This window comes from Fistularia commersonii, chromosome 18 (assembly GCF_037954325.1).
Source record: "Fistularia commersonii isolate RoL2024-O1a breed Wild chromosome 18, RoL_Fcom_v1.0, whole genome shotgun sequence".
Lineage (NCBI taxonomy): Eukaryota > Metazoa > Chordata > Actinopteri > Syngnathiformes > Fistulariidae > Fistularia > Fistularia commersonii.
The window spans coordinates 6,042,501-6,068,621 of record NC_141301.1 but is presented as its reverse complement, the minus strand read 5'-3'; the positions used below and the strand labels follow the sequence as shown (position 1 = coordinate 6,068,621).

Below are 26,121 nucleotides of genomic sequence, written 5' to 3'. Positions count from 1 at the left end.
AAGGATAGCTTAATTAATCAATTAATTAATCAATTAATTAATCAACAACCTTTCGGTTTATTGTACATGTAAACATGAAACTGAATTTGTAATAAGCTACTTTGGTAAGGGAATAGTAAGGGAATATCCCTTTAAGAAAAAAAGAATTTATTTTAAGAAAACACACACAAACACACACACACACACACACACACACACACATATATATATACACCCACACACACGTATATATAAATAGCACATATATAGCACAATAAGTATAACATACACACACATATGTGTGTGTGTGTGTGTGTGTGTGTATATATATTTATACTATATATGCTTATTAAGCTCCACATGAAAAAATTCAAAATGATTCGCCCCAAGAACAAAGTTTTGTTCTTGGGGTAACCGTTTCGTGTTCAATCTAAGGAAAATCTACATAACAAAAACCTAGCAAATGATTGTAAATATGCAAAACACACCAAAAGTTAGGACCCAAAGTCTCTCAAATACTTTGCAAGGGAGTGCGCAAGCACACACATCAATGCATAAGTATACAGGCCAATTTCAGCTATTTAGGCTAAAGCTTCAGTTTTGCATTTTACTCCTTTGCTTTTCCCATAAATAGCACACATAGTTGGATTTGTCGCTACATCACCATGGTGACTCATTTCTTTCAGAACCAATTGTGACGGACCTTAGTAACAGGGCTTGTACCCAATGAGAAAGAGAGAAAGAGAGAGAGAGAGAGAGAGAGAGAGAGAGAGAGAGAGAGAGAGAGAGAGAGAGAGTGTGTGCGTGTATGTGTGGGTGTGTTTGTGTGTGTGCGTGTGAGTGTGTCAATGAGTGTAAGGGGGAGGTAAGCAATGCAGTAATAACATATCCACACATCCACTGAAGACTGGACAAAGAGGAAGATTGTGAAACTGCAGAAATGTTGCCGTGGTGATGAGAATCAAACTGCTCTCATACAGGATGAGCTCACACGATACTTTTTTCAAACACATGCACAAAGACACACACTGCCATCGCTTGCAGGTGTGAGAACGCTTAAAGACAGGGGGATGTCTTTCTTCCCTTCTGCTTTGCTCTTCCATATCCTTACAGCATCTTAAGTGATGTTGAACATGGCAGAACATACGTTGAAAGATAATTTTTTTTTTCTTTTTCTTAATTCCAATAAATAGATGATTGAACATTTTTACACTTTTACTTCAACAAGCATTTTTTGTCTATATTTAATTTCTTAAACCTTTTAATTGCATTCCTTGCTACATCTGTTTTTCTTATTGTAATTTTTGTCATCAAATTTTCTCCTCTTCTCATCCAAAGATGCTATGACAATTAACCCCCCCGGGATTAATAAAATAATCTCTATCTCTATCTCTATCTCTATCTCTATCTCTATCTCTATCTCTATCTCTATCTCTATCTCTAATTCAAACAAACAAACAAACAAACAAACAAACAAACATATTACCTACATAATTTTACACTTAGACCACCAGACCATCAATTGTTTTTTTTTTTATTCATGACACATTTTGAATCCCTTGATATTGCACATTTTGATATGAACAACGTTCCAAAACATCAAAACAAAATAACATAATTTTATTGTAAACCAGCCACAGGATTATATTAACAATAGTTACTGATTAATATAATTAACACAATAGTTACTAAAAAGTAATTTGTTATTGTGTATATAAACAATTGTTTCACTAAAAAATATTCTAAGTGTATCATTAACGGAGAAGAAATCATCTTTGCCAGTAATAAAATAATAATTAATGAAATATTTAAAAAAGATGACATTTTTTTCTGTACATATTTTAATGTAAATATAAATAAATGCCTATGTAAAAATCCTTAAATCTGTTTTGGGCACCTGTATTCACATTCAAATTTCTTTGGAGAGCAAAAGTTGCTCGCAATAATAATTAATTCCCAATCCTCAGTTACCAGTATAACTTTTAGTAGGCTGTGACTGATTGTGGTTCACAAGTTTTAAATTATTTTATAAATATCTTGTAAAAAAAACAAATAATGCTAATGGTGATGTGACCCTGCATTTAACTATTGACCATTTCAGTGCTTTCCCTGCCACTCTCCCAACGACAGCTGGGAGAGGCTCCAGCATCCCTGTGACTCTGAGTGCAGGATAAGAGTAGATAATGAATGAATATATAAGATAAGATAAACTGCATTGATCCCCATCTGGGAAATTCTTTTGTCACATCAGCGTAACGGTTATGTCAAAACTAATTATGAATATAATATAGATAGAAGACAGAAGATAGCAAAGACATCCACAAATAAATAGAAAGAAGGGAGAACAACAGCAACAACATCAGGGATAAGAATGGACAACAGAATGAACAGTAAGGGTGAAAAGTAGACAACCAAAACCAAAATATAAATAATACCCAATATAAATAGGGTTATAATGACAAGAATAAAATTAACAAAAATTGGCAGGATGCGTTTGGGCTGGGACCAGCAAGGATAAAAAAGACAGCAGATTTAGGGCATGACGAGAATGAGTGAGGTAGTGACTGGGGTTAGGTAGTGAGGTTGTGGTAGCAGCAGATTCACCTCAGGCCGGTCAGACTTGTGTGCTGTCCAGACTGCTGTTTTATAGTCTGATGGCCATTGGCACAGCGGAGTGTCTGAAGTAACAGTTGAATGAAAGGCAGTTATTATAATTAATAGATTATGGGCTCTTTAGGGGCAGTGTGGCTCAGGGGGTTAGAGCGTTCGCATCGGAGCCGAACATTCCTGGTTTAACTTCTGTAAGTCCTGTGCTCCTCCTAGCCCAATCGACATGTTGTTGAGAAGGACACTGAAGCCTTAATTGCTCCCCTGGCCCTACTCATGCAGATGTGTTCTGGTCATGGTTCATAATGGGTTAAATGCACTGAACAAATTTCACTAACATCATCCTGTATGTATAACTGAATGTTACAATAAAGGGCTTTTGTTCTATTAATGCAAAGCGCCACAATAGATTGTATTAAAAAAAAAGTGAAATATATATTTTGTGAAAGGTATGTGATATTAAAAAAACATGAACTTGAATTATAATTCTTCCAGTTATTACAAATATATAGAATCAATAACAATAATCAATTTTATCTTGTTTTTTAATCTTTTAAGCTGTTTTTATTTTGGACAGATAACATACAATTCCAAAGCACACGTAATAAAATACCTGTATAAGTGGACTCATTTCAATTTCTTCACAATTTTCATGTTCTTTTAAAAATACAACAACATTAGGATCAAATGCATTGCTGACGAAACCAATACAGACACAGACCCCCCCCCCCACCTCCACACACACACACACACACACACACACACACACACACACACACACACACACACACACACACACACACCGAACTCACCAACAACATATGTACTCTCTCCTGATTGGCCCTCTGCAGCAATAACACTGCATTGGTGGTTTCCATGGCAACATCATTCCAGTTACACAAAGGTTTTGACCTAGAAGGTCTAAATCTGCCATCTGTAAGTACCTTTCTTTTTATGTATTCAAATGTGGGCCGTCCCATGTGTGTGTTGTATGTTTGTGTGTGTATGCGCACATGTATGCATTTCTGTGTTTCCTATGTGTGTCTGTGTGTGTTCTCTTAAATAAGCAGGCTTTGTGTGGGAGTAACTCCCCACCCCCACCCCTATGTAGGAGGAAGGTGAGTCTGGCAAACAAAGAGCCTCCTTGATGATAAAGGGTTGCACTGAAGAGACTTGTGAAATTGCTTTTTTTCAATCTCTGCTGCTCCCACCCCTTCCGCAGTCACTGGCAAGGGCACAATAGTAGCCCTCTGAGACCCTTTGGCCTTTCACACAAAAGACGTGGTCTCACAGCTGCCCCACATCTTCCATCCCTCTACCATTATTTTTAATCCTCCAGTGAAATCTCCCTTGATTTACCCCCATTACCCCATCACCCCTTCCCTAATTTAGCCCCCTCCCCTGTCCTCCTTATATACACAAAACCTCAAAACAGGCATCAACCCCTTCATTCATGTCCTCCTAAGCTGTCAGCTGTCATACCGTCTCTCACACACCAGCTGGACTCTCACTTTAATTATAGGGCATTGTGTGTTTGTGTGTGTCTGGGTGTGGAGGGTTGTTTGTGTGTGTGTGTGTGTGTGTGTGTGTGTGAGTGTGTGAGTGTCTGTCTGTGTGTGTGAGTGTGTGAGTGAGACAGAGAGAGAGAGGAGAGAGAGAAAGAGAGAGAGAGAGAGAGAGAGAGAGAGAGAGAGAGAGAGAGAGAGAGCAGGATAATCATCACTGGTGTAATTGGAAAATGATCTAATTTAAATGTTCTTAAAATGAAGCTTAATGTACATGCAAATGTTAAGATGAAACGTTATTTGTAAAACTACAAAGATTTATGAGATATACGAGAAGCTGGTAACAGATCACCAAAAGCCAAATATAATGTATTCTCAACTCTCTCTCTGAATCAATCACGTTTCTTTGGAAGCCGTTGAGGTGAGAACATTACAGTCATTACTACAGTAATGGCGAGCTTACGAGCTTAATTCGTTCTGTGACCAAGCAAATTGACCAAACTCGATTTGCTCATATATCAAATGACACTTCTCCACTGAAATGAAGTAAAATGCTATTAATCTGTACCGGACCCCTGTTTTTGTTATATGTTTTTAAATAAGAAAAATTCCTTATAAATAACAAATAACTTGTGAAAATAACAATACACAATCAAAGACAATGTAAAGAAATACATTTGTTTTATTCAGTGTTTTATTCAGTGTTTATTCAGTGTGTTATTCAGTTTTATTCAGACCTTTAAGATCAGATGGAAATGCTGGCAGCAGCACAGAAGATTGGCACAGGAGATCTTCATTTTGCTTAACTAAACTTACTCACTACACACTTATTGATACAATGCATTGCTAAAATTAACTTCTGCACTATGCTACACTTCTTTGCTAAACTTTATTTAACGGCAGTCCTCTTTTTAAAATGATCAAGCCATCCCCAACTGTCTAAGAATGACTTGTTTGAATGCTGCTGTCTGCACACCAAATCCCTGTGTGTCGTGCCTTTCACAGATAATGCTCTCAGTCAATGTATCTCACAAAGCTGGGCTACCTGTAGAGTCAGAAAGACAGTATATACATAAGGTGTTTGTGCATATAAATGTATATAAATCCTGTGAGTGAGTGAGTTAGATTAGGTAATGCAAAATATCCCCAGGTGTGAGGGAATGGTAATTGCAGACTTCAGGGGATCTATTTGTGCAGACAATAGAGGTAATGTAGATATAATGTTCAGATTTGGTATCTAGGATACCAAAGATGGTGGAAACTTTGCCAAATGGATGGAATGGTTGTTGTAAATATTTTCTTCTAGAGAACAGAGTCAGAGCAGAGGAAAAAACCTTGGAAGTTTAAAACAAAATGAGTGTTGTATGGATTTTAGGGTAGAGTTGAGAAAGGCTCTGGGTGATCAGGTGGAGCTTCCAGTTGCCTGAACAGCTACAGCTAATCTGATTGGGGAGACATATTGAGAATACTTGGTCTGCCCTCTGGAAAAAAAGTAGAGGTTGTTGCAGAAATGAATAAAGTTGAAGTGAAGAGGGGATGGAAGAGGATTGAAGAGTGGACAGGCAATTAGTCCTAATGATAAACCTGTGGAGGTATGGAAGTGTCTAGGAGAGTTAGCAGTGGAAAGTACACTGCATGCACAATTATTGGGCAAGTTGTATTTTGAGGATTCATTTTGTTATTGTACAAGTACAGTGCTCTTGGTCAATCCAAAATGTTAACAAACCCTCAAACCTGAACATTTAAGTAGTAAAAGAGAAGTTGGGGGTTTATTAAGAGAATATCTATATGTACATCATTATTAGGCAGTGCAGTGTGCAGAATTATTATGTAACTAAATGAAAAACAAAGATTTGCCCATCTCACTTGTTTGTTTTCACCTATTAAAGTGAGAATAATAAACAAACTCAAAAATTACAAATAAACATTTCTAAAAAAAAAAACCCTCAGTGGCCAACCCTCTGCTTCTGAACACGCTTTCCTCCTCTCCTTGTTTGACATACAGTAGCCCAGTTTCCATTGGTTCTCTGTAGGTCATCTGTACCAATGACGATCGTTGTTAACCCGGGCCTCGACCGATCCGGTATGATCTGGTTACTATGGTTGATGCGCATGTTTGGTTTTGGCAAAAGTTTTACGCTGGATGCCCTTCCTGACACAACCCTCTGCCTTTATCTGGACTTTTATCTCTTGGGGACCTGTATCTTTAAGAATAAGAATAAGAATAAGAATAAGAACAACTTTATTTATCCCGAAGGAAATTGTTGTGCCAGAGTTTTAAGTAAAACATAACAATGATAGATAATAGTAGGAAGGGGGGAGAATAAGAAATACAAATAAAATATGAAGTGTAAAAGTTAAGGCTATAAAGTGTTGTAGGGTCTCAAAAAGTACAAAGATTTGAATATTCCCTTCGGCTGAAGGAAGAGGAATTAAAAAGTCTGATAGCCTCAGGTAGGAAAGACCTCCTGTGGTGTTCAGCGGAGCTCCTTGGTGGTATCAATCTATGACTGAAAGAGCTCCTACAGGATGCCAGTGTGGCATGCAGGGGGTGATGGATGTTGGCCATGATGCTGAGGAGCTTCCTCAACATCCTCCTCTCTGACACCTGCACAACAGACTCCAGCTCCACTCCCAGGACAGATCCAGCTCTCCTGATGAGCTTGTTGAGTCCGTTGGTGTCAGCTGTCTTGAGCCTGCTACCCCAGCACACAACGGCGTAGAAGATGACGCTGGACACCACCGAGTGGTAAAACATCTGCAGCATGGTCCTGCAGACGTTGAAAGATCTGAGCCTCCTGAGGAAGAACAGGCGGCTCTGACCCTTCTTAAAGATGGTATTGGTGTTCAAAGTCCAGTCCAGTTTATTGTCCAAGTGGACACTCAGGTACTTGTAGGTGTCCACAATGTCCAATTCTGTACCCCTGATGGTGACCGGGTTCAGGTGGGTCCTTTGTTTCCTGAAATCCACCACTAACTCCTTTGTCTTAGACCAGGGGTGCCTATTACGTCGATCGCGATCAACTGGTCGATCGCAAAGGCATTGTGGGTCGATCGTATGGCATTGCTCCCAGTCTGCAAATTGGTGTCCATCACCACGGATGGCGCACCCACCATGGTTGGCTGCTCGAATGGATTTATCGCCAAGTGCAGGGAGGATGATGATTTTCCGGACTTCCTCAATTACCACTGTATTATACACCAACAAGCATTATGTGCAAAAATGCTCATTATGAAAGAGATAATAGATGTGGCAACAAAGATCGCCTGTTCTATTCGGGCCAGATCTCTTCAAAGACGGCTGTTCCGTGCACATCTGGAGAAGGCTGAGTGCGACCACTCAGAGTTGTTGTTGCACACCGACATGAGATGGCTAAGTCGGGGGAAATTCCTGCAAAGATTTTGAGAGCTTTTGCCGGGGATCAAGGAGTTTTTCCGTGAAGGTAAACATGCAAATTATAGCCAACTAAATGACCATCAGTGGCTGCTGGACTTGGCATTTTTAACCGATCTGACCAACATGCTGAATGACCGGTTAGAGCTGCAAGGAAAGGACAAAACTGTGATCAATATGATCAACTCAGTTAATGCTTTCAAACGCAAAATGCAACATCTCTCTTCAAAGCTCCACCGCCATGATTTGGCAAACTTCCAGAATCTCACGGCAGAGCTGGAGACACAAGAGCAGTCATATGCGCAGCTGGACAGTGCACCCTATATAAAGCAAATTGACCGTTGTCTGTCAGAGTTCGACAGACGCTTTCAAGACTTTGCTGTACTCGAGCCAGTCGCTACATTCATGTGCAACCCTTTCCAGGAAGATGCTAAGGTTGTTTCACTGGCATCAAAAGTTGCAATACTGTTTCACCTGAACTCTTCTGGAGTGGAGGATGAGATTCTGACACTTCAAGTCGACATTCAGCTGAAGGCCAGAGCTCATGGGCAATTCTGGAACTTACTCACAGAGGACAAGTACCCCAACATCAGAAAATGTGCTACCTTCTTGGCTGCATTATTTGGCTCCACTTATTTATGTGAGTCAGCTTTTTCCCACATGATGATCATTAAGTCAAAGTACCGTTCCACCATGACTGATGAGCATCTGGAAGTCTGCTTGAGGTTGGCTCTCAGCAGTTACTGTCCAGACTATGCATCCCTGGCTAATTCCATTCAGTGCAAGTCATCAGAGTAAGGTAATGACAAAAAAAATGTACAGACTTGTATTGTGCAATATAGGTTGATTCAGTAATGCAAGGTACACCAGCATATACTGTACATATAAAAATGATTCTCAATATATTTATGAATAATGTGTTTTGCATTTTTAGTGGGCGGTAGATCATTTTGACTCGGTCATGTTATAAGTTGCTCTCAGGTTGAAAAAGTGTGGGCACCCCTATCTTAGACACATTGAGCTGCAGGTGGTTCAGTCCACACCACTCCACAAACCTGTCCACCACGCTCCTGTACTCCTCCTCCTGGCCTCCGTTGAAGCAGCCCACGATGGCAGAGCCATCTGAGAATTTCTGCAGGTGGCAGGACTGCAAGGAGAACCTGAAGTCTGAGGTGTAGAGCGTAAACAGGAAAAGAGACAGGACCGTCCCCTGTGGCGCCCCTGTGCTGCTCACAATGGTGTCCGACGTGATGTTCCCCAGCCTCACGTACTGCAGCCGACCTGTGAGGTAGTTCTTGATCCAGGCCGCGAGTGGAGCATCCATCCGCATGTCCAGCAGCTTCCTGTTTAGCAGGGCAGGTCGAATGGTGTTAAAAGCACTGGAGAAGTCAAAGAACATGACTCTCACAATGCTTCCTGCCTCCTTAAGGTGGGTGTAGACTCTGTGCAGCAGGAAGATGATGGCGTCTTCCACTCCTATCCGGGGCTGGTATGTGAACTGCAGGGGGTCCAGCGAAGGTCCGACAACAGTAGGAAGGTGCCTCAGGACGAGCCTCTCCAGCGACTTCATGACATGTGATGTCAGGGCCACTGGTCTGTAGTCACTGTGTGTGCTGCGATGCTTCTTCTTGGACACTGGGACCAGGCATGAGGTTTTTTACCGGTCAGGGACAATCATCTGGATCAGGCTCAGGTTAAAGAGATATGTGAAGATCCCACACAGCTGAGGGGCACATCCTTTCAGCACTCTGGGGCTAAGGCCGTCTGGGCCAGCAGCTTTCCTGGGACGAATGGGGACTTAACTCTCTTCTCACCTCCTCAGCGGTGAAGGTGACAGGAGGGGGTCGAGCGAGTCCCAGTGGGGGCAGGAGGCCTGAGGTGTTGACGAGACATTGTACAGGGAAGCAGAAGAGGTGCGTGAGGGAGGGGGAAAAGTCTTAGAGGTGAGGCTTTATCTGGGCTTGGGTGTCTCTTAGGGACGGTGTCTCCCTGACGCTGGCTCAGGGAGACATCGTCCAATGCTGCCCTGAGGCTGCACTACACTGTTCAATAATAATAATTGTAATAATTTATCCTTTATTAATCCCCATGGGGATATTCGTTTTCTGCATTAACCCATCATGGATGAAGCATAAGCAGTAGGCTGCTGTCAACCAGCTCCAGGTTAGCAGTAAGGGTTTCAGTGTCTTACTCAACAATATTTCGACACACTAGGTTCAGAGAGGTGCACTGTTTACCTTCACTTTAAATTTCCTGCTTTGAGCCCAAAAGTTCTCAATGGGGTTTAAGTAAGGTGAAGAAGGGGGGCATGTCATTACTTTTTCATCTTCAAGGCCTTATAATTGTGTTTAGTTTATAGTGAAAGCAGACGTCAGCATACTGAGCAACAGTATGGTTCAATGCCAAGAAAGTATGACAGATGCAGTATTCCCTTAAAAATGTTGATGGAGAAGTACAGAGGTCAAGGGTAGCGGCATTTTTCCTTTGTAGAACTAGAAAAACCATACTATGGGATTCCAAGAGAGTAACTATGGTACTATACTATATCCTGAAAATCTGGTGAGGTAGATAAGAATGGTGCAGATTGGTGCAGGACATATATGAGACCTGTGAGACAGTGATGAGTTTCGCCATAGGTGTGACAGAGGAGGTCAAAGTGGAGGTGGGACTACATCATGCATGAGCTCTAGGCCCTGTCTTGTTGGCAGTGGTGATGGACAGGCTTACAGATGAGGTTTGACAGGAATTTCTCTGGACTATGATGTTCGTAGATGACATTCTGATCTAAGAGCATGGAGTAGGTGGAGGGAAGGTGGTGGAAGGAGGCGGAGGTATGCTCTAGCAAAACACAATAGATATGTATGTATGACAATGGAATCTTGAGGCTAGTACAGATAAGGAATAGAGAAAAAGAATGTTAAGGATTTAACCCTGAACCGGTCTTAACTTCCTGCATACAGTTAGCTCTGAAATAAAGCAGCTTAATTTTATTTTCAACCCCAATATCATTTTTGCATGAAGAAAGAACTTGTTACCCATCACACAAAAGAGTAAATGTCTGCATTTTCACTTTTCACATTGTAGAAAGACTGACTTTAGTATGTGAATACCATTTGTTTTTATGTCAACATATCTGTTTTTTTGTTCCTCCTGGTTTGAAAAAAAACTAGGGCATCAGTTATCAACTGTATGTAGTAAATCTACATTCTAAAATTTTTGTCCACCTGAAATTTAGAATGTGCTTACTTCCAAAAACCCATATTTATCAAACGTGAGGTTACCAATTGTATGAGCACTTGTAAGTAATCTGTATTATAAAAATCCCATTACATATGATAAATTACATTTATTCACAAATACAAGTTTATAAATCCCATACTTTGCATGGAAATGGCAGTACGCATTCTTTCTGCAAATGTCAATGCATTCACATGGTTGATAAATGAGGCCCCTGGTCTATGACCTGTTGGGCTGTGAAAGTTGCATTCATGGTATCTGCCATACTGAGCCATACTATCATCTGCAGCACCTTTATAGACTCTGATTACAATCCAAGTGCCTTATTTTTGAATGAAATTATTGAACTTTTGTCTGGACAGCAAATGTTAGGGGGCTCGTGGGGAGTGCAAAATTCGGGGAATCCTGGCCTGGGGTGCGCCGAATCTCTTCCGAGAGGTCCAGGACCGGAGCATTGTGGAATGGTAGAACTGTTGGAGCAGCGGTTCCCTGGAGTACGCAATCTTCTGTCCGATCGGCATCTTACAGTGGAGCGTTTTCGGGAGATCCAGGGGGCTACCAGCGATCCAGGCAGTATAGCAGGGTTGATGGGACCGGAGGTTCACTGCGAATTACATTGTATATGGGGTGAGCTAATAATGCTGGTTGTATTAGTTATATTGTGTTAGCTCGGGTGGCTAACAAAGCCTTTGTTATGGTTAGCTTTTTGTGAGTCTGTTAGGGAAAAATTATCTGCTTCAGTGGGAGGTGGGATGAAAGGGGAGACATCTGAGATTAGGAGGAGATGGGGAAGGTGTGAAGGTGGATATAAAAATAAAAGTCACGAAAAACTAAGCTAAAAAAACATAATAAACCAAAAAAAAAGTTGAAAAAGCTACTCCATACACCGGTCAGTTACCACAAGAGCAGTAACCTGGAACCTGAACATTAAGTCTCATGAAGTAAGTAACCTGATTCTTTGGACCCTTCAATAATGCTCTTGTTACTCTCATGGGAAAAAAAATGACACTAGGGGAAACAAAATAGTCAAAATTAATTTGGTTAATTACTCCTGGTTATCAAGGGTTTACATATTACTTGGATTTGTCTTATTTCACTGGAGTCTTGTATCTTCAGCGTATATAAAAAGTGACTTCCAAGTTAAATGAATTTAACTTCAGCCTGTTTCCATCTGTTTTCCAATAGGGGAAATGCTGGACAGAAATTGTCTATTCTAAGAAATTAACTTCAAATGGCCACAGCAACACTAGCCACAGATAAAATGGTATGGTTGTGTTTTTAAGACTGCAGATGATCTTGACCTATGTGGACTGACAGGTCCTGGTACACACACAACATATATGTGTGTGTGTGTTTATTGATGTCCTGATAGGGCTACCCTCCTAGAGTATTCTTAGAATCTGTAGCATTTCGTAATGCTACAATGGAAGTTTACACTGAATTCTCCAGTGTAACTGTGTTTTTCTTTCGACTCCATCCGTTCTGTTCCATCCCCTTTTCATCCACTGTTTCCATAGTTTTACTTTTCTAGCCCAGACTTAGACAATGTCTGAAAATATATGCTATTTACTTGACATCCTCTCACATTTCTTTTGTATTATCAGTCACGGGTAGGAGTGTACTTGGCGCATTATCTAGATGGGGAATAGATAAGGTAACCTGGTGGTGGAATGATGCCGGAGTGGGATGGCAATAGGCTGCCAGAATAGGGCCATACAACTACTAGCCTATTAACTACTTAAGTACAACATGGAATGATTGTGTGTACAAGCCCCTTTTCCCTGACTTAAATTATCTAACAGTTCTCCAGATCATTCTCAAACCAACCAAGAATCCTTCTCTTATTTTAAGGCTCTCCAAACATCATGGCTTTCCCCATGTAAAATAACTACAGGCTATCATCCTCATAGTCCCACTGTGCTTGTCAGCAGTTCTGCATGATCCCTGGTCCAACAATGCACAAAAGGCTTTCTTTCTCTGCTCGACAGCCAACTTTATCACTTGTGTTCACCTATGTGCTCTCAGCTTATCAACAAGCACAAATTAACTTCTAACCACAGCAATGGGAATCACCTTTCAAAATGGAGGACCAGAACACAGACTACTCGGGTTCCATTTCTCAGGTAGTTAGAAGGGCTTTGTTGGAACAAAATGTTCCCGGTTCAATTCCTGGAAGATATATAATCAGAGCAAACCTATTTGAGTGTTATGCAGTACCAAAATACAGTCGCAAAAAATTGGACACACCATTTTATTCGATGTTTTTTCTTTCATCCAAACCATACTGGAACACATTTGGGATGTTGGAGAAAAGACGTTAAACAATTCAGTGTTATATATTTTAGAGGGTAGCCATCAATGGTTAAATGAAAGGTTTACTCACTTTTGATGGAATTTCCGCACATCCTACCCTATTAGCGACAAAAATGTCCCATTTGTTCAGCTAAATTTACTCAATAATACTGGCAATAAATGGCTTTTTATGCAAGGTACCCTTTACCATTTATTTTCCTTTTAAACATCAGTTCTGTAAATATACTAATTTCACTGGTGTCTGTATTTGTTTTGTGACTTTACTTTTGTGTTTCAGCTTTTTAAATTGTATGGTGAAGATTGTGTTCCTATTGTGGGTTTTGTAGTCACGGATGAGCCTTTAGGGGCACCATAAAGACACCTCCTTGTCAAATCTTATCGTTGTGACTGGACTTGATTTTTACTCTTGAAAGCATTTCACTGAGAGGCCTCTTCAGTTCCTAGGTTCCACCAGAACAGAAGAAGCCTTCAAGTGCAACTGATCGATTTTTCAAAATGTCAGTACAAAGCCAGTTTTTCACCAGAACACACATTTGCAATGAATTGCAAACAGACCATTTGCTGATTTCTTCACACTAGCCGAGGCATGTTAGCCAGGGCAGTTCCACTATACCCAAAACCTTAAGGAACTTGGGGCTTATCTCATCCATCATCGGGGCCCTCCACCAAGGAGCTTTTTGCAGACCATGGCAACTTCAGCCCCAGAAATAGGGGAGCCCACCCCAAAGTCATCTCTGCTTCCTCTTTAGAAGGTGTTATGTTGGGATTGAGGAGGTCTTGGAAGTATTCCTTCCACTTATCCATAACTCCTCGAGTCAAGGTTAGCTTTCCACCATCCCCACTTTACACAGTGTTGACAGCGCACTATGTCCACCTCCTGAGCTGCCCTCCAGAAGTAGTTCTTCTTGGACTCACTGAACTCCTGCCAACCTGAGATTTGGCCACTGTGACCACCAATGTCATGTGCCATTTGGCCCGCAGGTACCTGTCAACTGCCTCCTGAGCCACACAGGCCAGAACAGCCTGATAGGGGTTCCTGGACGTAGTTGAACCACAGCCGGATTTGGGAGTTGAAACTTTTTCTGAGAGGGGACAGACAGATGTTCCAAACAGACCCTTACGATACGTTTTGGTCTGCCAGGTATGACTGGCATCCCCCACATCATCAGAGCCAGCTCACCACCAGGTGGTGATCAGTTAACACTCTCTCCACCCAAATGTCAAAAACATTCAGCCACAAGTCCACCAACCACCTCTCTCTCTCTCTCTCTCTCTCTCTGTACACACACACACACACTCACACACACACACACACACACACACACACACACACACACACACACACACATACATATATCTTGTCATGAAAGGAAGCAAAGATCTTAATCCATTCATTTCTAACATTGCGATTGGATCATTGTAATGTCTGACCTGGATTACCTAAGAAGAATTCAGGCTTGCAAACTGTCCAGATTGCGAACAGTTTGCACTGCTCCAAATGCACTGCTCGACACTACTTCTATACATTTTAAAACATTACTCCTGTGATGGCCTCACTCCATTGGCTTCCTGTTGGGCTGAGAGCAGACTTTGAGATGCTGCCTTACTTATAAAATAGTCAATGGCATTGCAACATTTGACTATCTGCCTGGTGAAGCCATATGTGCCTGCATGCATATTGTGCTCCCAGGCCTCTAGTCTTTTGTCTGTCCCAAGGTTCAAAAAAAGTGTTGTTGAGATTTCTAGCTTTTATGCGTGCACCAACGTTGTGGAACAATCTGCCCTATTGACATCAGGTATGCCTGCTCTTTTGGTGTTTTCTTATATTTCATTTTTTTGGTGTCCTACTCTTAACACCTATAATTTGTACAGCACTTTGACAGAAAGTGCTCTTGAAATAAATGTGTTATTTCTAATAAGGGAATGCAAATGAAGTCTTGAAATTATGTTGTTCACATGTACTTTGTTAAACGTGAAAAACTTGAAAAAAATAAATAAAAAAAGCTTTACTATCAAATGTCCTGAAATTCTCATGCTGTCCTTGATTAAATTGATAAAATGGCAATTGATAAAAATGGGTAAAAATGATTTTTGTGTAAAAGTAATTTGACAAATAAACATAACCCTAGGTATGTTACTTTTCAAATTTTTTTGAGAATCCTTTGCAGGATATGACTGCCTGATATCTGAACCCCATGGGCATCACCAAACACTAGGTTTCCACCTTTGTGATGCTTTACAAGGCATTTACTGCAGCTGTCGGTGGGTCTTTCTGCCTTTTGTCTTGAGCAAGTGAAATGCATGCTTGATTGGGTTGAGCTCTGGTGATTGACTCGAAATCAGGGTTTGAGCTCTTTTATTTAGGTATGCAGGGTGTCTCAGGCAGGCAGGCAGGTAGGGTGTCGCTGGCAATTCCCTGGCCCCGAGACAGAGTCGCACAAGGCTGGGTCTCACCAGGCGGAGTTGCAGGCAGGGCGTCTCGGGAAGGCAGGGTTGCAGGACGGGCCCCAGGCAGGGTGTCTCAGGAAGGCGGGGTTGCAGGCGGGGTCACGGCAGGATCTCAGGCAGGGTCACAGGCAGGGTTACAAGAAGGGCCCCAGGCAGGGTTACAAGAAGGGCCCCAGGCAGGGTTACAAGAAGGGCCCCACAATCCTTCAAGCCTTCTTGATCCCTTGTGAATTCCCCGGCCCTGAGCAGGGCGTGCCGCTGCTCTTTATGGGGCCGGGTAATTAGCGGCAGTTGGCGCAGATTGCCAATTTGGTCCAGCCGTGTCAGACCCTGACAGTCACATCATCAATAAACACAAGTGACCCAGTGCCATTGGAAGGCATGAATGCCCATGCCATCACAGTGCCTCCACAATGTTTTGTGGTGCGCTCTCAATCGTGAGCTGTTCCAATTCTTCTCCAAACCTTCTTCTCCCATCATTCTGGTACAGGTTGATATTAGTCTCATCTGTCCAAAGAATGCTGTTCCAGAACTGGGCTGGCTTCTTCACGTGTCTTTTGGCAAAGTCAATTCTGGCCTCTCTATTTTTCAGGCTGACTAATGGTTTGCACCTTTTGGTGAATCCTTTGTATTAACTCTTATTTTTATGGTAGACTTAGATACTGATAGTATGGTAAAGCATCACAAAGGAGGACCGCATGTTGTGGATACTGAGTGGATGTTGTGAAGGGGGTTCTCATCACCATGGAAAGGAGTCCGCATGGTGTCATTGAAAGGAATCATGGAAAAGATTTCTTCTTTTTTTGGCCTTAGAATGGTCTGTTATACCTCCATTGAGACCTCCTTTGACTGAAGGTTGTGTGTTCACAGCAACAGCTTCTGAATCCAAACGCCATACCTGGAATCAACTCCAGACCTTTTAACTGCTTAATTGATGACAGGTTACTGAGGGAAGAGCGCATGAACGCTTGTTATTTTTTTCCAGCCCTCTGAGTCAATTATGTAAGGGCAATTGACGCAGTCTTGAACCCTCGCTCCAATTTGGATCTGAATACTCTCATATTGCACCTGAGCGTCTGCAACTTAACCCTCTTATTATGTTAAGGGTCAATTTGACCCATTTCACCCATTGACCCAATGGGTCAAATTGACCCTTAACATAATATGAGGGTTAAGCACATATTGATTATATATGTGTATCCTGAATATGTTTTTGTAAACAGCTAAAATAACAAAACTTGTGTCACTGTCCAAATATTTCTTGGCCTAATTGTGTAGAGCATATTTGAAGTAAATATAGTATATTGTTTGTGTATGTATGTGTGTATGTGTGAGTATATCTAGATATATTTACCGATATATTTAAAAATTGTAATAATATTGTAAATGCATATCAGACATTTATTTTTGTGTTAATAACAAGGTAATTCTGTGTCTGTGTGCATGTTGTTTGTGTGTACAGGAACAACAGAGCGTGTGTGTCTGGTCCAGGGCACAGTAGAAGCTCTGAATGGTGTTCATGACTTTATCGCTGAGAAGGTGAGGGAAATGCCACAAAGCACCCAGAAGACAGAGCCAGTCAGCATCCTGCAGCCGCAGACCACCGTCAACCCTGACCGCATCAAACAGGTTCCAATCTACTCTATTCTATTCCACAGTAATGCAGCTGTTTCTATAGAATATATAATGAAAAATAAGTAGATTGAGTGTTGTTCAAATAATCAAAAAAAAAACAAACTTTCACTCAATGTTCAAGAACAGTTATTTTTTTGATGGAATAATCAATTTATACTTTTAAATTTTAGTTGTTTTTTTTTTGTTTATAAAATATTACAAGTATCTTAAATGGGAAAAATAGAATTAAATGACAGAATATGACAGAACAATATAGTCACATTCTCTTTTAATCTTATTTTGCCTATTCACTGGCAATCTTCTTAGATCAAAGCACAGTAGCTGACAAGTGGGACTGCCTCTTTCCAGAGAGCTATTAGGATACATATTATTCTAAAATCAGACACCATACAACTCCAGCGCATCTAACATATATTTGAGTCAAGTAGCAAAGGCTTCTGGGATAGAAGACTCTGTTCTGTTGTTCTTTGGACCACCAGGTATCTCTTCAGGAGTTCTGGTCTCTGGGATCTGGTTGAGGAAAAAACAAAGAAGGAATATTACTCTATCTGTATACAACATACACCGCCTGGAAAAGTTTACAGGCGAAGTAAAAACAATCCAATTTAGGAATATTATAAACATACTCAAAGTCCTGTAAAAATAGTCAAAATACTACCATGTTAAGAAATAAGAATAGTTATAACTACCAGACAAGCAAAAGAAAAATACATAGCTTATCAACCCACCCTGTACCTTAGCTTTCTGATATTTCTTTCGGAGCAGTAGCCAAAACGTGTGTGTTCGTGTGTGTGCATGTATGTGTGTTTCTGTGCGTGTGTGTGTTCTGTTCATTTCGACTCAGCAACCAGTATGAAATACTACATTTTCCTGCTTGTTTCTGTCCCTCACTCAAACATGGATCAATGTGACACTGCATTACACTTGGCAAAACCCCCTGTATGTTCTGCACAAACACATAAGTGAATGAATTGACGTTAGCATAACAAGCTAATTTAAGCCTGAAGTAAGCAGCCCAATTGCACAAGTAATATGTGGACAACTGACTATAAGCTTACTATGAAACTTATCACAAGACAATTGTTGAGTAATATTGCATGCAAATGAAATATTAACAGGACTTGTATTCAAGTATGTGGTTAGCCTTCAGGTGCCACTTGAGGTTGGTGTTATTCTTTCTACCTTCTTTGAGGCCACCATTTCCCTTTACATTGTTTACAGGGTATTCTCTGTTGGATTATATTTCTAATATCTCCATAAATCTTCCTATTGTTTCTAACCACAAGGCCCCTGGGTTGACCCTTTTTTGACGCTGCCACCATGGTCCAATGTGTGTGCCATGTGACGGCAGGCGTGTTGACCGCTGCATTCCAGGTGATGGGCGTGATCAAACAAGGATAGGAATGCATCAGCATAGCAGATTACATGCAAAATTGTCATGCCTCTTGAATATTTGACAGAACACCTGCGAACGTTTACGTTCATTCTTATCTCCCAACGAAAGCTCACACAGGTCCTTGTCTTGTCATATTTTAGTCATTAAAGACCAATATTCATCTTGTCACTGTCTAGTTATAATCATGAAAAAAGGTCCGTCAACAAAGTCATTTTGTCATTGCCATGACAGCACTGGTGCTTGTTTTTTATCAATCAGTCAGAATAATAGGTAGATATTTACATACCATTCAGAAAGACTGTGCAATTCAGCTTCAGAGTGGCACGGGCCAGTGTCTCCTTAAGCCGGTCCCAAGCCCGGATACATGCAGAGGGTTGCGTCAGGAGGGTATCCGGTATAAAACTTTTTCCAAAATCAAACATGCAAATCAATCATAATAAACAGATCAAACCGTCGAGCCCCGGGTTAACAAAGACCGCCATTGGCACCGATAACCTGCAGGGAACCAATGGAAACTGGGCCACTGTAAGTCAAACAAGAAGAGGACGAAGGCATGATTGGAAGCAGAGAGAGAAGAGGCAACGCAAGAGTCTGGGACTGAGAGTAGGGACTTTGAATATTGAGACTATGAAAGGAAAAGGTAGAGGGTTGATCGACATGATGCAAAGAAGGAAAGTGGATTTACCATGTGTCCAGGCAACCTGGAGGAAAGTTATTAAGGCTAGAAGCTTAGGAGCAGGCTTTAAGTTGTACTATCATGGTACCGACAAGAAGAGAAATGGGGTAGGAGTTATCTTGAAGGAGGAGTTTGTTCGGAATGTTCTGGAGGTGAAAAGAATGTCAGATAGATTTATGAGTCTGACATTGGAAATTGAAGGTGTAATACTCAGTGTTATTAATGGCTATGCCCCGCAGGTGGGATGTGAGTTTAAGGAGAAGGAGAAGTTCTGGAAATGAGCTAGATGAGGTGATGGAGAACATCCTCAGAGATGATAGATTGATAATTGGAGCAGTCTTCAATGGGCATGTTGGTGAAGACAATCGAGGGGATGAGGAAGTGATGATCAGATTTGGTATGCAGGATAGGAATACAGCGGGACAGATGGTGGTAGATTTTGCATAAAGGATGGAAATGGCTGTAGTGAACACTTTTTTTTCCAGAAAAGACAGGAACGCAGGGTTGTAGGGTAACTAATAAGAGTGGAGTTAGGAGCGCACAGATGGACTACATCTTGTATTGATGAGGTAACCTGAAAGAGATCAGTGACTGCAAAGTAGTTGTAGGTGAGAGTGTAGCCAGACAGCATAGGATAGTGGTTAGTAGGATGACTCTGGTGACAAGACAGATCAAGAGGACAAAGACCGAGCAGAAGACAAAGTGATGGTAGCTGAAAAGGGAGGAGTGTTTTATGGTTTTCAGGGAGGAGTTGAGAAAGGCTCTGGGTGGTCAGGGAGCGCTTCCAGATGATTGGACAACAACAGCTAGTGTTATCAGGGAGACAGGTAATAGAGAACTTGGTGTGTCATCTGGAAGGAAAGTAGATAAGCATACTTGATGGTGGAATGAGGAAGTGCAGGAGTACATACAGTGAAAGCGGTTAGCAAAGAAGTGGAATACTGAGAGGACTGAAGAGAACAGACAGGGAGTATAGGGAGATACAACGTAAGGTTAAGATAGAGGTAGCAAAGGCAAAACAAAGGGCATTTGATGACTTGTATGCTCACTTTGGCAGTAAGGAGGGAGAGAATGATCTATACAGGTTGGCGAAACAGAGAGATAATGATGGAAAGGATGTACAACAGGTCCGGGTGATTAAGGATAGAGAGGGAAATGTATTGACAGATGCTAGAAGAGTGATTGGGAGATGGAAAGAGTACTTTGAAGAGCTGATGAATGTGGAAAAAGAAAGAGAGACAAGGGTAGAAGAGGTGACTATTGTAGACCAAAAAGTAGCAAATCTTAGTAAAAGTTAAGTGAGGCAGGCATTGGAGAGGATGAAGAGTGGAAAAGCAGTTGGTCCTGATGATATACCCGTGGAGGTGTGGAAGTGTCTTGGAGAAGCAGTGGTAGAGTTTCTGACTAGATTATTTTACAGGATCTTAGAGAGTGAGAAGATGCCTGAAGAATGGAGATAAAGTGTGATGGTCCCTATTTTTAAGAATAAAGGGGATGTGCAGAGTTGCGGCAACTATAGAGGGACAAAGTTGATGAGCCATACAATGAAGTTATGGGAAAGAGTAGTGGAAACTAGACTGAGAGCAGAAGTCAGCATTTGTGAACAGCAATATGGCTTCATGCCTAGGAAGAGTACTACAGATGCAGTATTTGCTTTGAGAATGCAAATAGAAAAGTACACAGAAGGCTAGAAGGCTAGGCATTGTGTTGTGTAGACCTAGAAAAAGCATGGTACTATATGAGGAAATCTGGAGTTGCAGAGAAGTATGTTAGACTGGTGCAGGATATGTATGCTAGCTGTCAGACAGTGGTGCGGTGTGCTGTAGGGGTAACAGAGAAGTTTAAGGTGGAGGTTGGACTCCATCAGGGATCAGCTCCAAGCCCCTTCCTGTTTGCAATGGTGATGGACAGGCTGACAGATGAGGTTAGCCAGGAATCTCCATGGATGATGATGTTTGTAGATGACATTGTGATCTGTAGTGAGAGCAGAGAACAGATTGAGGAAAATCTAGAGAGGTGTGGGTATGCGCTGGAAAGGAGAGGAATGAAAGTTAGTCGCAGGAAGACAGAGTATATTTGTGTGAATGAGAGGAACTCAGGTAGAACAGTGAGGCTACAGGGAGTGGAGATCAAGAAGTTGGAGGATTTCAGGTACTTGGGATCAACAGTCCAGAGCAATGGAGAGTGTGGAAAAGAGGTGAAGAGACAGGTTCAAGCAAGTTAAATTGGGTGGAGAAAAGTTTCAGGGATACAATGCGATAGAAGACTATTGGCCAGAATGAAAGGAAAGGTGTACAAGACAGTGGTGAGACCAGCAATGCTGTATGGCCTAGAAACAGGTCCAATGACAGTAAGACAGGAGGAAGAGCTAGAGGTTGAAGAGATGAAGATGCTATGGTTCTCCCTGGGAGTGACCAGGATGGGTAGGATCAGGAATGAATCTATCAGAGGAACAGTACATGTAAGATGTTTTGGAGAGAATATCAGAGAAGCCAGACTGAGACGCTTCGGTCAAGAACAGAGGAGGGATATTGAATATATTGGTAGAGGGATGCTGGAATTGGAGCTGCCGGGCAGGAGGTCTCGAGGAAGACCAAAGAGAACATTTTTGGACATAGTGAGAGAGGATATAAAGGTAGTTGGTGTGAGAGAGGAGGATACTCAGAATAGGGTTAGATGGAGAGGGTCAATTCGCCGTGGTGGCCCCTGAAGGGAAAAGCCAAAAGGAGAAGAAGAAGATACAGAAAGGCTGTGCAATCCTCCTAGATTTGTCCCAGCTGTCCAGATGACTGGTAAATGGTTTATATATAGCAGTTTCACACCTTGTGGTTTCAAAGCGCTAGCTACATGCACACACACACCCACACACACACACACACACACACACACACACACACACAGCCATGGGGTTAGAGTTGCCATGCGACTGCAATAATAATAATAATTGATATTATCATTATATTTTTAATTATTATTGTTATTTTATCATTGTGTCTTTGTGTGTGTGTGTGTGTGTGTGTGTGTGTGTGTGTGTGTTTGTGTGTGTGTGTGTGTCAGTTCAGAAAAGACAATGAGCTATTATAGTGGCAGGAGGTTCTCCTTTGCTGTACATTATGCTTAGGGTGAGGGGAGACAGAAAAAAATTCTACATATTTGTATTTACTTAGGAGTTGTACAAAAAAAGGAAATTGATTAATGATAGGAAAAACTGACAAAGCAGATATCACTTAAATAGAGAGATTAGTATCAGTACTGGGATGCATATCACAGGTTTGTCATAGAATTATATTCTTGGGTATTATTTGTTTGATGCTTTGCCCTAACCAGGACAAATTTGATGACATATGAAATATTTTAAATGCAAATATTACTAACGTTTTGTGAAAAAAATTCCCTCAGGTCCTTCCAAAATAACTCACTATTTTTTTCCAGCAGTACTACCAGCATAACTGTTGATCCGTAGAGGAAAAGATTGTAGCAATGCCCACATATCAACCAGGTAGCTTTAATGCAGAAATGATCAATTTAAACTTAACTTAGAATTATGAATAAGCACCAATTCCACAATAAAAAAAACTGATCATAAAAACAGATATTTTTTTATTTTTTTTGGTTTTCGAAAGACATTGAAAGTTGTCCTGAAACTTGCACCGCAAGGCATCTACCACATGTGCATTTTACAAATGTCATTTGTTTGAGTGTTGAATGTTGAATATCAAAGTATGACAAATAAACAACACTGATGAAGAAGCTCTGTCTAAACATATTAATTCAAACATGTGGCTCCCATGCATTTTTCTGTTTCAACTTACAGGAAGTGCAGTATCTCAAATAACATTCAGTTATACATAGAGCACAATACCAGCAAAATTTGACCACTGTATTTAACCCATCATGGATAAACCATGAGCAGATGGCAGCTAAGGAACGCACCAGGGGAGCAGTTGGGGGTTCAGTCTCCTGCTCAACAACACTTCAACAGGCTAGGAGGAGCTGGGAATCAAACCAGGAATGTGCAGTTCCAAGGACGACCACTCTGACCCCCTGAGCCACGCCGCCCCTAAACCAACTTTACTAACATAAAAAACAAATCAAAGAAATTACAATAACAAAATGGATAGCCATGGCCAGGCACTGTATATTTTGCCTACGTTATGCATGTATTCAAGAACACTGAGAAACAGATTAGAGGATGAAAGAGGTTACAATCTCTAAGGATGCAATTCTTTTCATAATTGGCAGATCTCCATAGTTTGTTTTCCAGATCAGAGGCCGTTAATGAAATTTTATTTGAGGAAGAATATGCAGAAGGTTCCACATTTCAAACTATTGGTCAGAAAGCAAGCAAACAAACAGGGAGTGCCAAGTAAGTGTCATGCTAACTAGTATCAGTGATCAGCTAGCAGATAAACAGCTGAGTTTGTGCCATATTCTAATGCCCAAAGAAATTCCTAAGAAGATTATTGACATCACTCTCCTGCACTGCTTTGGATTTGGGAATCCAACTTGAATTTTGATACCTTTTTGGGCAGGGGGACATGAAAATGAGAAAGTAGTGTTCCTTTCGTTTTCTTTTTAATTGTGTCAAAAAATGGGCAACCTTAAGAAGAAAATAAAGGGCATTTTGGATTACTTATTAGTTGTTTTAGTCAAAATATGCTGCCAAGTCTGATAATGAAAATGCATTCTGCTAATGCATTTGAATAATGATTAGTTAATTTGAATACCTATATGCTTCAATATTGATGGCGCTAATTACTCTCATGATACTCTCATGACTCTCATGAAAGGACATTTCATGAAAAAGGTTGTGAGAGAAAGAGGTGCTCTCTGAAATTGTTTAGAAAACCAACTGCTGATCTTCGTTCCAACTCATTTGTTACAGTGCAGGTGCTAAAATTTTTCCACAACCTGATACTAGAATATATTTTACGGAAGATTAACTGATTAACCTAGTGTTTTGTCCTTAGGCCAAGCTGATTGTGCCAAACAGCACAGCAGGGCTGATAATCGGAAAGGGAGGAGCCACTGTGAAAGCTGTGATGGAGCAGTCTGGGGCATGGGTCCAGCTGTCCCAGAAGCCAGAGGGGATCAACCTCCAGGAGCGAGTCGTCACAATCAGCGGTGAGCCAGAACAGAATCGCAAAGCTGTAGAGATAATCGTGCAGAAGATCCAGGAGGATCCTCAGAGCTCCTCATGCCTCAACATCTCCTACTCCAACATTACTGGGCCTGTTGCCAACTCCAACCCTACTGGCTCTCCTTACGCCAACTCCACTGAAGTTATGCCAGCAGCAGCAGCAGCTGCAGCAGCTACAGCATCCTCTTTGCTGGGCCAAGCAGGCCTTGCTGGTGTTGGCGCCTTCCCAACATCCATGTCCAGCCTGTCGGGCAACGACCTGCTCACCATCACCTCTGCCCTCAACACACTGGCCAGCTATGGTTACAACACCAACTCCTTGGGTCTGGGGCTGAATCCTGCTGCTGCCTCAGGGGTACTAGCTGCTGTAGCAGCTAATGCTAACCCTGCAGCAGCTGCTGCAGCTAACTTGTTAGCTTCATATACCAGCGATGCGTCAACCAGCGCAGCTCATCCAGCAGCTGCCCTAAGCAGCTTCTCACTGGGATCCCTGGCTGCCGCTACAGGTGCAACAAATGGCTACTTGAGCACCACCTCACCGTTGGTGGCATCATCATTGCTGGCTACAGAGAAGCTAGCAGAAGGAGCAAAGGAAGTGGTTGAGATTGCTGTGCCAGAAAACCTTGTGGGAGCCATATTGGGAAAAGGAGGGAAGACCCTGGTTGAGTACCAGGAGCTGACCGGCGCTAGGATCCAGATCTCCAAGAAAGGCGAGTTCATTCCCGGAACTCGGAACAGGAAGGTGACGATCACAGGTTCCCAGGCTGCAACACAGGCTGCGCAGTACCTGATCAGTCAGCGGATCACCTATGAGCAGGGAGTACGCGCGACAAACCCACAGAAGGTGGGCTAAACCTGAGAGCCAATGAAAAAGGTGGTAAAAAAAAAGTGGGGGCTTAGGGGAGGAGTTTTAAAAAGCAGAAAAAAGGAGAGGAGAGCAGAAATGTTGAAAGCAATCATCAGCGCCCTTTCTTCTGCCTGTTTTCAGTATTCTCTCAAAAAATGTTTTTATGTGGGGGCTACAGAGATGGCAAGGAGGAAGGAATTCTTCACGCTGAAAAACCAAGAAAAATGTAAAATGTAAATAAGGTTTTATTAACGTTTTTCTGAATTTTTTATTCTTTTTGTTTTATTGGATTTATTTTTCCTGTTTTGTCTGGTAAATTAAGCTATGTGTTTGTATATTGTGTGAAAACTGAATGCTAAGTTGACAGGCTGGTGCATCTGAGAGGCAATGGGAAGTGGGCTGGGTGGCAGTGGGAAGGGGTAGAGGGTTATATCAGCAGTGAAGTGCTGGGATATTGAAACCTCCACCCATTTTTCCCAATTCAATTATTAAAAGTTAGCTCTCTTCCCCCTCACAACCCACACAAGAATGCAATGCTCCATTTTTATTTCTTTTTCAATGTATTTGTCACCCAACTTTCTCCTTACTTTGTAGCCCTCTACAAAAAGGATTTAATAATGAGCAAAACTACAAACTGTGTGAGAGAAGACCCCCTCTTTAACACTCAAGATATCAACACTCATGATATTATGATATTGAGAATCAGAATTCTCTCTCTCTCTCTCTCTCTCTCTCTCTCTCTCTCTCTCTCTCTCTCTCTCTCTCTCTCTCTCTCCCTCTCTCTCTCTCCCTCTCTCTCTCTCTCTCTCTCTCTCTCTCTCTCTCTCTCTCTCTCACACACACACACACACATACACACTCACAAACACACACTATGATGCATCATGCATCTCCACATATAGAGTCACGGCAGAATCCCCTTCTGTGTCATCTAGCTGTAGTCT

At 41.6% G+C, this 26,121-nt stretch overlaps 1 protein-coding gene across 3 annotated transcripts in view; it reads left to right on the top strand.

Annotated features, from left to right (window-relative positions):
- LOC147224251 (RNA-binding protein Nova-1-like) overlaps positions 1–26,121 on the top strand; it is an 83,240-nt gene that overhangs the window by 34,743 nt on the left and 22,376 nt on the right. For 2 of the 3 annotated variants that reach the window (XM_086164593.1, XM_086164592.1), the window contains 2 exons: positions 16,946–17,112; positions 24,161–26,121. The exon at positions 24,161–26,121 is cut by the window's right edge and continues 2,172 nt beyond it. In XM_086164593.1, coding sequence (XP_086020719.1) covers positions 16,946–17,112; positions 24,161–25,183 — 1,190 coding nt within the window. In that variant the 3' untranslated portion in view covers positions 25,184–26,121. The remainder of the gene's footprint in view (positions 1–16,945; positions 17,113–24,160) is intronic. The other variant, XM_086164594.1, reaches the window with a different exon arrangement.